At 47.3% G+C, this 15,338-nt stretch overlaps 1 protein-coding gene across 5 annotated transcripts in view; it reads left to right on the top strand.

Annotated features, from left to right (window-relative positions):
- The window catches only part of WT1 (WT1 transcription factor), a 66,135-nt gene that overhangs the window by 1,502 nt on the left and 49,295 nt on the right, over positions 1–15,338 (top strand). For 4 of the 5 annotated variants that reach the window (XM_078148963.1, XM_020963885.2, XM_078148962.1 and 1 more), the window contains exons 2-3: positions 7,299–7,421; positions 8,529–8,631. In XM_078148963.1, the coding sequence (XP_078005089.1) occupies positions 7,299–7,421; positions 8,529–8,631 (226 nt within the window). Of the gene's footprint in view, positions 1–7,033; positions 7,114–7,298; positions 7,422–8,528; positions 8,632–15,338 lie in introns of those variants that run through there. The other variant, XM_078148964.1, reaches the window with a different exon arrangement.

Below are 15,338 nucleotides of genomic sequence, written 5' to 3'. Positions count from 1 at the left end.
GGCTCCACGAGTCACTTCGGTTACTCGTGCTCAGTTGCTGCCAACGATGAGGAGCCACCACAGATTGAAATATATCAGGCTTGTTCATTTCGTATTTCTCGAGGTCTTTACTTTCATCGTACCCGCTTCGAGGTACTTCCCTTTTCTAAGAAGTATCGGTTTCTAGCGCTGATTTTGAGGTTGGAGGAGACAGATTAACTGTTACTGGGTATCCTTAATATAAAAAGTAGTCAAGTTTCGACTAGTGACAATGTTATTCAAATCTGCGTAATTAAAAACCACGTTATAATGGGGTTCGATCCAACTCAGAGACACCAGTCGGCGGTCCAGCCAGCCTAGAACTGATTTAAAGCGGTCAACCAGTTAGAAGGTACTGTATTTTAGAGCTGGAAAGGAGCCTAGAGGCTCTCTGGTGCAACCCTCTCATTTTACAGAATTGGAAACTGAGGGCCAGAGAGGTCAAATGACTTCTCAAGGCCTCGTTGTGAGGAAATATTTATTTTCCAAATGTAATTAAGTAGTGAGGGGATGCTCACGATGTTGTCGAAAACTGCTAGTGGGAGGGAACAGGACAGAAAAGGGAACCCGAGTCTGATTTCGTAGGTCTGCTGCCCTTTGCTAATAGAGGGACGAATTCAGCTAACCCGAGGTTAAGGCATCCTGCGTCGTCTGTATTTGCGGATGGTTCATTTGCGTTCCCCGGCAATCAAAAAGAGAAAATCAGCCAGGTTGGATTGTAGTCCTCGGAAACTCTGTACGAAAGAAGCTGCGTAAGCCTGTCTCTCCAGGCTTGGAAATCCCACATGGTCTTGGGATTTCGTTGTTTCTGGAACTAGTGGACTGATGGGAATACATCCTGTGGAGTATCCTAAGCCCTAAATACAACGTCCTATTCCAGGCAGCTGCGACTCACTCGCCAGGGGCTGGTTTTTAGTTTCTTCTCTGAAGCCTTGATGACCTATAAATGGGGGGATTCTGCACTCCCGAAACTTTCCCATCCTACCCCACTACTCAGGTCTTCGAGAAACTGAAACTTGCTTCAGGGCCTGAGCCCTGAAGCTGCTTATTCTTTCCTTTCTTATCCCCAACTAGTTCCCCCGAAGTGGCCATGAAGATGCGGTCCTTAGGAGTCCTGGGAGCGATGGTCAATCTAAAGATGGCCCTTTTCTCATGGTAGGACTAGAAGTTACGGGGAGACCTCCCTAGCCTAGAAGTCTCTTCCTTGTCCTTACTAAGCTAATTGGGCTAGGGCAGTAAAAACTCCTAGCTGGAACTCTATCTCTGCTTGTTTATTAGCTGTGCGTCCTTGGGCAAAGCATTTTATTTTAGTGCCTCAGCTTACTCATTTGTAAAATCAGGGCTTCTTAACTTAAGGTCCATAAACTGATTTAAAAAAAGACGTTTTGATAATTGTTTCCATATAATTGGTTCCCTTTGTAATCCTGCTAGGTATTTTATTTTATGCATTTATTATTGTTATTCTGAGGAGAGGTTTATAGGCTTCCCCAGACTCCAAAGAGGTCCATGACACAAAAAAAGGTTAAGAATCTCTTCACTCCATGATCTCTAGTGATCAAAATCCTTCCAGATATGAATCCTATGAAGAAGGGAAAGCCTTGTTCTGCGTCTGTGTTGAGATGCCATTCAGGAACCTAGTTGCCAGAGTATGGATTAACATCAACCATTTCCCATAGTCAAAAGCACCCCACCTTAGCTTGGCACAGTCCTCTGGCTTTTGCTCAGTTCATAGACTGAGTTCCTGAGTCCCACACAATCCCAAGACGGTCTAGAAGTCCAGGTGTGTGGGGTCAGGCAGCCAAAGGCAGACATCTTCCTTGACTACCTGAGAGTTTCAGTGACTGCTGCTTTGGGCTAAACATTCTTCATGAACTAGGGAACCATGAAAGAACTGGGAATTTTCTATAGTAGGGGAGAGAGAGACAAAGACAGAGAGAGACAGAGAGAGAATTATTTTTTGGAGGGACTTCATTCCAGCAATGCTTTTGTAATTCTAATTTAATCCCTGAATGGGCATTTTACCCCTGGTGAGCCACCCCCCCCTTCTCTCTCTCCCTCTCTTCTCTGTCTGTCTGTCTGTCTGCCTGTCTGCCTGTCTCTCTCCCTTCCTCTCTCCCTCCTTAACTAGATTAAAATGCAAATATAAATAAATAGGCTCCAGACAGAGTACATTTAGGTTTTATTTCAGGTAAGAGATGAGAAAGTGGGGTTGGAGACTGAGAATCTGGATGGAAGAGGGGAAGGAGGTGACTCTTTAGGATTTGATATTTCTTATTCGGTATCTTTCCCCTTGACAGGGGATGTATCTTGTAATATCCCTTGAGAAACTTAGGACAAGCCTGCCGGGCCTTCTTTGTAGCCAGGTCTCCTAGCATTTTTCTGGGCTATTCGCAGCCTTTCTAGAAGAAAGAGCTGGGGCCAGAGAAGGCCTGACTCCCTCTTCAGAGGAGTGTACAAAAGCTTTTTCGGACCTGGGTGGATCCACTCTGTCAAGGTCCTGTCCCTGGGTCCCAAGTGATTATGTGCTCGAGTCCAGCAGGGAAGGAGAAGGGGAATTGCTCTTTTTCTCCAGGCGATGGCTCACACTTCTCCCTTTCCCCTGTATGAGAGCTTCCTTCTGCAGTGTTTCCCCCCCCCTCCCAGGAAAGTGAGAAAGGGACTGAATCTCCCAGGAAATGTGTGCCCTCCTCACTATCCTGAGAGAGCCGATTGGGAGCTGACTCAGCTCTCTTCAGAAGTTTTTGCATCTAAAGGGGCTACCCCAGGACTTCAGAACCCATTCCCCGAGGGTGGTAGGATAGGGGTGGGAGCTTGGGGGGAGGGTAAGAAGAATTCTAGTGGAAGTCTAGGAACAGGGATAGGGTATGTATGGGCTTCTCCAGTCCTGTTGGTATGAGGGTTCTTACCAACTCATTTCTCCTTGACTGTTCAGAGGACGCCCAAAGTTCCCTGCCCTTCCCCAGGGCCATCTGCAGGAAAGAGATTTGTGTTGTCTTCTTCCTTGTTTTTATTTCATGAAACTGCAAGCCTTCGATGGAGAAGGATGCTTTTTTCCCCTCTGAAGAGCTGCCTAGGGTGCAGAAGAAGTAGCTTTGGAGTGTGAAATGTCAGGTTCCAGGAGCAGCTCTGCCACTTGCTAGCTTTGTAGCCTGGGGCACAGCCTGAGCCTTGGTTTCCTCTTCCGTAAAACCATTAAAGTGGGAATCGTAGCATTTCAGAGTTTCAATGGAATTTAGATTTAGTCTGCTCCAGCGCCCTCATTTTACAGAGGAGGAAACTGAGGTCCCAGGAGATGGTCCAAGGTGTACAGATATTCACCTCACAGGGTTGTGAAGAATTTGCTTATTAGAGTACTAAGCATTATCTAAATGGAAACCACTCTGATCGATTTTCCTTTGGATCATCTGGTTCTTGGCACCAACCAGCCCCTTGCTTTCTCGCTTCCCCCTCTCTCCACCACAATGACAATACAGTCCCCCCCTTAAGCCTTTGGGGCTCCCTTGGAGAGGGGATCCTTAGGGCCAGTCCTGACCTTTCCTCTAGCTGTAGGAGGGGAGGTGAGTTTAAGATCGACCTCTAAGGAAGGCTGTCAAGGCTGCTCTCAGCTTAGAGGCCCAGGCTGACCGTGGGAAAGCCGTTACCTTGGCCCGCCAGTGCCTCCCTTTCTCTCCAAGAGCTGGAAAACAGAAGCTTTGCCCCTTCCCTGCACAGCAGCCTTCCGTTCCCTTCCAACTGTTATCCAGCTCTCCTCCTCTCCTCCCACCCCCCATCCCCAACAAAGCAGAAAGATTGCTGCAGCAGCAAGCAGAAGGGTTACGTGGTTTAATCAGACCCGTTTCTGATAAGCTCCTAATTTCAACAGACCTCCTTAGCTCCAGGCGTCTTCAGAACTGAACCTCTCTTATCTCTTTGGGGGCTAGGGGACAGGCACTACCAGAAAGTGTACATGGTGGGGGATGAGGACGCTCAGAATAGTGGGGTGCTGATGGTTGAGTGATGGGGAACCGAGTGTTCTGGTTCAGATCGATGACCGAAGGTCATCCGATGCTAGTGGAAGGCCGAAGGGGGGGAGGGAGGGAGTGAAAGAGCCACCCGAAGCTCTCCCACCTCAGCCTAGTTCGAGTCTTCCAGGTCTCCGGGGCCATCCTCCCTAAGCAGGTGGTGCAATGGAGAGTGAGAAGCCCAGACGTTCCACACTGAGCTGCAAGAGCTGATTTTGTTCAGTCTTGAGCAGGGACTGGAAGGGAGGCAAGATGATGCACGAAGGGATCTGTCCAGAACACCTGAGCTGCCGAGCAAAATGTCTTTGGAGTTCAGGGCTGCGGGAATGACCAGAGGGTACAACGAGGAGACCATCTTGTTCTCAGTTCTTAAAAGTGGAGGGGTGGGAGGAGGAATAAGAGTATTTCAAAGCTCTTCTCTTTCCTAAAAAACTTGAATGGCGATGGCCACATTTTGTTTGGAAGTTGCGGTTTGTGGCTTTAACTGGACTGGCTAGGTCACTGTGACAAAATGAACAATTGAATGATAACCCTAACCACTGGACTCCTCTGCAAAGTACCGCGAGTTCTCATTTGAATTAGTATATTCGTTTCCCATTTTATAGATGAGGACCCTGAAACCCGGAAAGCACAAGTTACTTGCTTAGGGTCGTCGGATTAGTAAGGGATGGTTTATTGAGGACCAACCTAGGGACTGGTCCTGGGTCCCTGTTCACCTCCCAGCAATATTCCTCATTAATTAGAACCATTTAGCGTGCATGGCAGACCATCTAATTCCGTCCTTTGAGTTCCTTGAACGAACACCTGCAATTTGGCTGTTTGAGGCAAAAACTCAGAGTTCCCTTTGCTGAGCACACCTGCTTGCTAAAGAGGGGCTCAGTTCTCAGTCCTGTCGTTCAAGTGAAAACCTAGCTAGCTGGCCACAGGAGGGTAGCTGCCCGGAGTCTAGGGGCTTCCAGGATAGCCTCGACTGCTGGGGACTCTCGGGAGACCCTGAATCTCTGAAGAACGTCGGGTGGGGTGCCTCCTTAGAGTTAGTCCAGGAGCGCAGGAAGGGGGGCTAGGGAGGCCCCCCAAGGGTCTTCCAGTTAAGCCAAAAGCACTAGCCAATTGTTTGTTACCTTTCCCCTTCTTGAGGGGTGGAGGCAAAATTCCCAAAAGTGGATTTAGGAGCTGTAGGTTCAAGAACCCGAGCTTCGATTTACCAGCTGTGAGGCTTTGGTTAGGTCACTTTCCTCCTCTAGATGTTTCTTTTTTTCCCTCCTTGGTAAAAAGGGGACAACAAAAGCTTCCCTAGTTCCCTGCCTCGGGACATCACCAGGAAAAAGCTTTGAAAACTGCTATAGGAATAAGAATTATCGTTATTTTCTAATTTCCTTAGTATCCTGGTTAAACCAGCGCTCTGCCCCCAACGAGGACATTTTGCTGGTTAGCCTAGACCTCTTTTCAGGGATGGAAGGATTTTAGAGTTGGAAGGGACATTAGAGATCACCTCCTTCAGTCTTTATTTTACAGATAACAAAATCAGGGCCCAGAGAAGTGTCCCCCGAAGGTCATACATCTAGTAGTAACAGAACCTGCATTTACACCCATTTTCACACAGTTCTTTATATATGCAGTGCACTTTTCCCATTACATGTCTTGATCGTTTGCAATCATCACTCCTTGGTTCCTTTCCCCCCTCTCCATCTATCAACGTCCCCCACTTTCCTTAGTCCCAGTTATATACAACTGAGAAACAGGGAATAGTGGTGGTGTGAGACAGAGCCCTGAGTTCCAGCAATCTTGGAAGAATGCCCTCTCTCCCTCCCTAATCCACACCCCTACCAGATCCAGGAACTCGGGGTGGATTCTCCCATTGTCTCAGATAGTCTCCCACTCATTGTGCCCACACTGCGCACACACAAATACATACACTGACTGATTCCCACCAAGAATCCAAAATCTCTTTCTGCAGTTCCCATCTCCCAGCAGAGGAAGAGTACGGGCAACTGGTATTGCTCCCAGTTAGAAGGTGGAAAAAACAAGTAGTGAAAATATGAATAGCATAGGACAGTAGAGGGTGCCAGATTTGGAATTAGATGACCCATGACTTTGGGCAAGGCATTTGTCTTCTCTGGGACTCAGTTTCCTTTTTTTGTAAAATCAGGAAATTGGACTAGGTGGCTTCTAAGGTCCTTTCCTTTCAGTTCAAAGTTTTTAAGTCCATGCAATAAAAGGATTCATTTCTCCATGGTACACAATATCTAAGGAGTAAGCAAATCCAATCCAGTTCAGTAAGGCGCCCTATCTTTTCACCCAAGAGTTGAATCTGTGTAAAGCTTTTTCTCACAACTGCTCTTTGGAGTAGTCAGAGTTGAGTATTATTCTCCCCGTTTAACCGATGAGAACACTGAGTTCCCCAGAGGCCTTTTGACTGGCTCAGAGTCTCATACAAAATATCTGGGGAAAATGACGGGGAGCAAAGCTGGTGTTCTGATCTCCTGGGCGGGGAACGCAGGGAAGGATGGCCCAAGCCGGAGACACCCTCACTAAGAGGGGCGGGAAGCTGGCGAGCCGGAAGGGCCGTTTCCCCGAAACGCCTCTCCGACAAAAGCTAGCTTGAGGGATCCGGGTGTAAATGGTGATGAGCCGAGGAGGAGCCGACTGATAACATTTATTCGGTAATTACATTTTTTTTTTTAAAGTCGAACTTGTTTAATAGGCTCCGAGTCATTAATGAAAGTTGGTGCCCCGGCTTCTGATTTACGGTTTGGTGTCACTGAGGGGTCAACAGAGCGGATTCATTTCACTCTCTGAATCTGCTTGGTCCTTGGAAGAACCTGGCCGTTTGCTTTTTTTGGGGAGATCAACTTTCACCAGAAGGAAAAAGTAGTTTCATTGGCGCTGCTTAAGACTTTTGAATTTTGAGTACCTGGAAGTCAATTAATTAGGAAATAGTTGAGAAGTAGATTTTGAATGGGGGTGGAGACTAGGCATCTCCCCTCTTCTCCCCCCCCTCCTCTCATCCCCCTTCCTCTTCTCCTTTGTCCCTCTCTCCTCTCTTCTCTCCTTCTCAACCCAACCCCCATGCTACTCAATTCGGCGGAGTACGGTAAGAAGGGATGGTTTTGCGGGTTTTACCCAATGTTAGTGGGGGGAAAGATGAGCAGAGGGCGTATCCTCGTCCGCCGCATCGCAGCTGGGGAGGGGGAATCCAGAGAACCTCTACCCCTAGGACGGGACCTCCCAGGGGAAGCTGGCCTCACTAATCCCTGTGCTTCTCCCTGTTACTCTCAGGATACAGCACGGTCACTTTCGACGGAACACCCAGCTATGGACACACGCCCTCACATCATGCAGCGCAGTTCTCTAATCACTCCTTCAAACACGAGGACCCCATTGGTCAGCAGGGCTCTTTAGGTAAGGACGAAGAGAAAAAATATGGTCCTGCCCTGCACTCAAGCCAGCCTGGGTGCTTGCCATCGTGACTTAAGGAAGGGTAGTATGATGCGTGCAGAAAGAGGCCACCGGGTTCCTCTTCCTGACCACTGGACGCCCCTCTTCAGTTCCAGGATTTGGAAAGGAAAGCAAAAGATGAGGCTGATTCCCCTACTGTACCATCCCCTTACCTAACTCCAGAGCCACAACCAGACCAGGATAGGCAGGGTCCTAGTAAGCCACGTTCAAGGTCTACGTTTGAAAATCTCTTGTTTATAAAGGTTTTAAGCATGGGGTTTGCAACACCGGTGTAGCTAAATTTGGAAAGGCTCATTACCGGAAAACCAGGCACTAAGTGGTGGTGTTGTTGGTTTGTTTGTCTTTTGGGGGGGGCAGGAGGAGGGGGAGGTGATAGCAATTCAATTCTGGGGAGGACTGGATGGAGCTTTGGCCTTAGCATCGGGTTGACCTGGGTTCAGGTCTATCTCTGACACCAACTATGACCGTGGACAATTCACTTAAGCTCTCAGTGCTCCAGGGAAAGTTTGAAAACTTTTTAAACGCATTAAGTTATCAGTGTTGGTGAAGGCAAGTTTCCTATGCTGATGAAATCACAGATTCTGCCCCCTTCCTAAACCCCAACCCAACAAGGTCATGAAGAGGGGTAGAGGGCATAGAGGGGTTAAATATGTTGGTGATGAGAATATCCATTTGGCAAAATCATAAATCTTTTGGATTTCTTAAAGTACATTAAAAATAAATAATGTAAATGTCAGGACTGTCCGTCCCCGCCCCCCCCCCCCCCCCCCCCCCCGCCCCATGACACCCAGGTGTTTATTTCTATTAAATGAGATCGTGAGCCATTACATAACAGGGAAGACTTGAAGCCTCCAGCGGTCAGGAACCGAGTTTTTGGGATAGGGCTTGTGGGAAGGGAGGAGCGAAATGTTCAAACCGGGAGGGGAACCGGGACAGTTTCCAAGTCTTGCCTAGGGAGCAGGTTCTTGTTCAGGTTCTGCCCACCCCACAAAAAAAAAATCGAGGTTTACTTAATGTAAACTCCTCTCTCCCACCTCTTCCTTTCTACAGGCGAGCAGCAATACTCCGTGCCTCCCCCGGTCTATGGATGCCATACACCCACGGACAGCTGCACCGGCAGCCAGGCCCTGCTGCTCCGGACTCCCTACAACAGGTAAAAATTCTTCGGGCCTTCTCGTCCTCGAAGTCAGAGGAACCTCCCGGAATCCTGTTCCCAGCTTGGAGTCTCAGAAACTGTGTCTGGCAGGATCTGCACGCTGTTCTGGGTCCTGGCATCCAACTTGGGGCAGATCCATAAAGAGCAACCTGTGTGTCAGTTTCTTGTGGGAAAGCTAGGAGCTTAGGGAAGCCCATTGCATCCCCCAGTCCAGGGTGGGGAACCTGCAGCCTCCCCACCAAATGTGGCTTTCTAGGTCCTTGGGTTCAGCCTTTTGACTGAGTCCAAGTTTTACGGAACAAATCCTTTTATTAAGGGGTGAAATTTAGATGCAGTCAAAGGGTGCACTTGAGGACCTAGAGGGCCATGTGTGATGATGTTAATGATGATGGTGATAGGGAGGCAGTGTTGTTCAGTGGATAGAGTTTTTGATTAGGAGTTAGCAAGACCTAGTTTGATTTCCGATACTGTGTGACCTTCCGCAAGTCACTTCACCTCTGTCAGACACCGTTTACTCATCTGTAAAATGGGGCTAATAATAACTATATATCTGCCTTTCAGATTGTTGTGAGGCTTAAAGCAGATAATGTATGTTATTTTTTTCTTTTTAAAATTTTTCTTTCTTTATTTTTAGTTTTCAGCATTCAATTCCATAAGCTTTTGAGTTTTCAATTTTCTCCCCCCTTCCTTCCCTCCTCCCCAAATGGCATGCAATCTGATATATGTTCTACTTATATATTCATATTAAACATATTTTCACATTAGTCATATTGTAAAGAAGTATTAGAACCAATGGGAGGAACCACAAGAAAGAAGAAACAAAGCAAAACAACAGGAGAAAAATAGAGATAAAATAGTATGCTTTGATCTTGTATATAGATTCCATAGTTCTTTCTCTGGATGTGGATGGCGTTTTCTGTCATGAGTCTTTTGGAATTGTCTTAGATCCTTGCATTGCTGAGAAGAGATAAGTCTATCAAATTTAGTCATCCCACAATGTGACTGTTACTGTGTACAATGATCTCCTGGTTCTGCTCATTTCATTCTGCATCAGTTCATGTAAGTCTAACCAGATTTTTTGGAAGTCTGCCTGCTCATCATTTCTTATAGCACAATAGTATTCCATTACATTCATATACTACAACTTGTTCACACATTCTCCAACTGATGGTATCCCCTCAATTTCCAGTTCTTTGACATCACAAAAAGAGCTTACGCTTGTTAAGTTTTAAGCAGGTCTGCAGTGAAAAAGGAACAGGCTTTCAACATAAATAGGAGCTAATTACCAATAGGATAGAAAGAGATGGAGAGCCTTGGGCTGTGCCTTCTTTAATAATAGCTTACTTTCTGCAGAACTGGGGTTCTTAACCTGGAGTCCACAGACCAGGGGGTCTGTGAAATTAGAAAAAATTATTTCGATGTCATTAGTTTCTTTTGTCATACTATGTATTTTATTTTATGCATTTGAAAACATAATTCTGAGAAGGGGCTCATAGGCTTCCCCAGACTGCCCAAGGGATCCAGGACACAAGATGGTGCATTATTATTATTCCCATTTGACAAACGGGGAAACTGAGTTGCTGGGACAAGGAATGGACTGGTTCAGCAAACAGCTAGTAAACACCAGAGGTCTGACAGTTGCCTCCCTGTAGGAATGACTCTCCCGAAATGTTCTAAGGAGGCAGCGGAGTATAGTGGAAAGGGGTGGATTCTTTGGCCGAGTCGCAGTTTTCCTGGGCCTTAGTTTTCTCACCTGCAAAATAGAGGTGGGAGACTGGATTAGAAGATTTTTAAGCTAGCTCTAACTTTGATGACCATCCATCATCCTGGGCTTCCGCCTCTTCCTTTCCCTTTTGGGAACCTCGGAAGCCCTTTGGCTATCCGGCACTCCTGGCTAGGCGCGTCTCGGGCCCCAGCTGCGCCCTCTCCCCAAGAGCCGCCTTGAAGGGTCACGGCCCGAAGAGCCGTCGGGACCCGGCCGGGTCTGCCCTGCAGCCGCCGCCGTCGCGGGGAGGCAGCCCCAGCTTGGGCCCTTTGTCCTGTTCTCTGGAGCTTTGAGAGAAGCTTTCCTTCCCTCCTCCGCATCTCCCTCCCCCGACCTCCCCTCCCCAAAATTTATTCTTCAACTTTTGGTGAACTTGGCTTCAGTCCCGCGACTCCGATAGGGTTGCTTAGTAACTCGAGCGCAGACATCGGGCGCAGCCAGGGACTAGAGGGGAGGAGGTGGGGATAGAGATGGGATAGGGGTGGGGGAAGCAAGGAGGAAGAGGGGAAGTGGCCGCGTTGTTTTCCGGCTCCCCATTGGCCTCTCATTACCTCATCGTCCCCCTCCCCGCCTGGGGGGGGATCCTGATACTTCCCATTATCCCCCACCCCAACTCCTCTCCTTTCTGTGCGGGGGGCGGGAGGGGGCAGAGCTGACGTCAAAGGGAAGGAGGCAGTGAGGTAATGAAGGAAGGAAAAAGGCCTGTCAGGAGAGATTGGGTGGGAGGTGAGTTAGGGGAATGACAGAGACCGGTTCTCTGGTACCTCAGTGGGGGAAGGGGCTCTGGGTCGGTGCACCTGAGGGCCGCCCGAACCCCAGCTTTGTGCTCCATCTAGTCTGTTCTTTGCGAAGGCATAGTGGGAGTCTGGGGCAGCCCTTCCACAAACTCCTCTTTCTTTCCCTAGCTTAAAATGGGGCCCAATCTCTGGTCTATTTCATTTTGTGGGTCCAAAAGACAGTGCAGGTCAGTGCGTTATAGCTAGTTTGCAGGAGGGAGCATTGGTCACTCAGCCTGTGAGGCTTGCCGCAGTCGGGGTTTGCCTTTACTACTCCTTCTGCCGCTCCGAGGGTGCTCTCAGCTCCTCTGGATGCTAGAGTACCTAGAAGGGGACCTGGAGCAAAGGTGGGGCTCCTTGTTCCCGCGGTCCATCCAGTCTGCTCCTGGTAAAGGCGTGGGTTCAGGAGTGGCTGCAGAGTTGGGGTTGCAGGGGGCGCGGCAGAGCAAGGATCTTGCCAGTTGCCCGGGATGTGGACCCCAGAGGGGTTTTGACTGCAGCGTCTTTAACCCAGTGCCTTAGGCAGGCTGGAGCACCCAGGCCTAGGGTCACACTTTCAACCGCCTATCTTCGGCCCCTTCCGGGCCTTGGGCATGGACCTTGACCTTTCTTCTCTCATCCCACCCAATCCCAACCCTCCTGGCACACCGGCAGCATCCTTTTGCCATCTTTGAAGAAGCGAGATGCCGAAAACCACGGTGGGGGAGTGGGAGCGCTAGCTCTAAGGAGGAGGCGGGAGGGGGACAGCCGGGCGCCTCTGGGGACTCCAGGAAAAGAGAAGGGATTGGAACAGGAAATCGGGCTCGGGGGAGCTGGAGGAATCTGGCGAGCCTCTGGGAAGTGTGGCTGCGACCCACTAACACACACACCCTTCCCTCCCCTCCTCCCAGCCCTTGGACCCGGGGGAGGGAGGTCACCTCCTCTTTCCTGCTCTGAGCCAGATCTCTTTTAATTAAAGTGATCTAGGAGGTGCCTGGGGTTTGAGTTGGACCTCTTCCAGGCCTGGGGGCGGAAGCCTTGGCTAAGGAGCCCGCAGCCGAAGGAAGGGAGGATACCAATCCCTCTCCCCCAAATCCCCTCAAGGCCAGGCTGTGTCCCGAGGCTGTCTGCCTCCGTGTTGGAGGGAGCGTGTCACGCTACTGTCCAAAGCTCAGAACCAGAGGCTTGACTGTACAAGGCAACTCTTAGGGATCAGTGGCCCAGACAGCTGCCAAGATCTTCCTCTCTACCCCCCCACCCTCCACCCCCCGCCCCCTTATATCTACTAGTTCTCCGAAGGACCTGCCTCACCCAGCTGGGATGCTCTGGGGCCAGGGTAATAAGGAAAGCCCTTGTAGAAGGACTCTTTTCTACTCGCAGCTTCCTTCTCCCAGAATCCTTTGTGAACACTGCTTAGCATACTTCCTCCTCTTGTGAATGACCCCTCTCCTCAAATAGGAGGCCTCCTTTCCCTGTAGGACTAATCCTAGAGCTTAACTATTTGAATGCAATTGGAATGTCCCCAAGTCATCCATCTTCACCTCTCATCGAATGACTCCAGACTTCTTGTTACTGTTTGGAAGTTGGAAAAGTCCAGTGAATATTTGGAGAGTCCAGATCATAGTTGTTTTTCTTTCTTTCTTTCTTTCTTTCTTTCTTTCTTTCTTTCTTTCTTTCTTTCTTTCTTTCTTTCTTTCTTTCTTTCTTTCTTTCTTTCTTTCTTTCTTTCTTTCTTTCTTTCTTTCTTTCTTCTTTTCTCTCTCTCTCTCTCTCTTTCTTTCTTTCTTTTTTTAAAAATATTTATCTTTATCTAGTAAAAATAAGAAAGAAACCAAACTTTAATAATACCTACATATCCAGCAGTTGACTCTGACACTCTCATTTGGTGCATGTATCAGAAAGTCACTTCACAAGTTATCTTGAAGGAAGAGAGTCCCATAACTGGGGGGCATTGACAATGGTGCCCTTCTTCCTTTGTTCCCTTTCAGGGTACTGAATCATATTGCAGCCTAATGTTCCTGGGTAAGTGGTTTTACGGTTTTTATTCAGATCGTAGATTTAGAGCTGAAAGCTACCTTCAGCCACCTTCAGGTTCATTGAGTCCAACTCTTTCACCTTACAGTTGAAGAAATGGAGGCTCAGAGAAGTTTTAAATTGTAGAAACATAAATTCAGGGCTTTTTTTTTTAAAGCTTGCTCTTAACTCAATTCAACAAACATTAAATTCCTAATATGTGCCCTGGTCAAGGGACAGAGTGTTAATTCCTGGGAATACAAGGACAAAGCCAGTTTAAAGCCCTTGAAATCAGAAGTCTTATTTTTCTGTAGAGGAATATAAGTGCAGAGAGAAATCAATACAATTTAGACACAAAATAATAACAAATAACCTCAATAGGGAGTCTACACTAATAACTGGAGAGCTAGGTGGTGCAGTGGATAGAGTGGCAGCCTGGAGTCTGGAAGAGTCATCTTCCAGAGTTCAAATCTGACTTCAGATACTTACTAGCTGTGTGACCCTGGGCAAGTCACCTAACCCTATTTGTCTCCGTTTCCTCCTCTGTTAAAAAAAAATGAGCTGGAGAAGGAAATGTCAAAGCATTCCAGTATCTTTGTCAAGAAAACCTTAAATAGGGTCAGAAAGAGTTGGATACAACTAAACAACATTAATAACTGATCTGATGATCAGAAGCCTCTATAGGAATGGGTGCCTAAACTGGGATTCCAAGAGGGGCAAAGCAAAGGAGTGGAGGTCTACTGGGTAAAGTCCTCCTGGAGGATCTTCTACATCTCTCCCATATTTTTTACATTTCTTTGTATCCACAGTGTTGAGAACAGTGATAGGCACTTAGTAGGTGCTTGATAAATGCTTGTTGTTGAAGCCGATGATAATAGCTTAGAAGGGGAAGGGAATATGCATCTCTATAGCTCCAACTGTGGCCAGGCATGATGCTAAGCACTTTTACAAGTATCTCATTAGATCCCCACAACAACCCTGTGAGGTAGGGGCTATTATGATCCCAATTTTACAGCTGAAGAAACTGAGGTAAGCCGAGGTGAAGCAACTTGCTCAGCATCACAAAGCTAATAAATGTCTAAGGCTGGATTTGAACTCAGGTGTTCCTGTCTCCAGTCCCAGCCTTCTATGCCCCAGGTCACTGGCTGCTTAGGTTACTATTTATTTAGTATATTAAGGTTTGCAAAGAGCTTTCTCTACTTCACCAGATGTAGTAATAACAGGGACGGGCTACAGATGATTTTCACATGGTTTTTATACAAATCAATTGCCCGTTTTTTCAATATTCTATGTTACTTTTAATATGTTTACTTACTATACTTTTAATATACTTTCAACAATTTATTTTAAATATGTATACTTACTGTACTTTCAATGTATACTTACGATATACTAGCAATCCTTTCCTGTACAGGTTTTCCCATTGGAGAATGAAATTTCCCTTAGCTGGGGTGGGGAACCTTCAGACTTGAGGCCACATATGGCCTTCTAGGTCCTCAAGTGTGGCCTTTTTGACTGAGTCCAAGTTTTACAGAAAGAATCCTTTTATTAAGGGGGTTTCTTCCATGAAGTTTGGATTCAGTCAAAGGGCCACATTTGAGGACCTAGAAGGGTTCCCCATCCCTGCCTTAGACACACACACACACACACACACACACACACACACACACACATGCACACACACACACAAACTAGATTGGCTAGTGATGAAAAACAATAGCGGATCATACATGGTTGAAGGGCTAGACTTCTCCTTTCTATTTCTTCCATATACTCAGACCAATATGTTTGCCAAGGGTGAGGGTCAAGTTTTTCTTTTTTTTTTATGGATTTGTTTATGTCTTTCTTGGAGTTTCTTCCCCAATTCAGCAAGGATTTATTAAGCTCTTGCTACATTTCAGGCACAGTGCTAAGTGCTCGGGACAAAAATCTTTGACAATACAAAAAAAAAATGATACCTCCCTCCAGGTAGCTTATATTCTAATGGTTTTGTTTCAAAAGAGACATGTATCACAAGATGTACTCAGGGTGGTGATAGAGTCTATGTTAGTAGCTACAGCTAGAAGGGACCTTGGGGTCAACTGAGGAACCTGTAGCTCAGGGAGTTAAGTGACATTGTACAGATAGTAAGTCTTAGAGGTAGGATTTGAACCCAGGTCTTCTGACTCCAG

Source organism: Phascolarctos cinereus, unplaced genomic scaffold, assembly GCF_003287225.1.
Source record: "Phascolarctos cinereus isolate Bilbo 61053 unplaced genomic scaffold, phaCin_HiC Scaffold_9;HRSCAF=440, whole genome shotgun sequence".
NCBI lineage: Eukaryota > Metazoa > Chordata > Mammalia > Diprotodontia > Phascolarctidae > Phascolarctos > Phascolarctos cinereus.
This window is presented reverse-complemented; position numbering and strand designations above follow the sequence as displayed.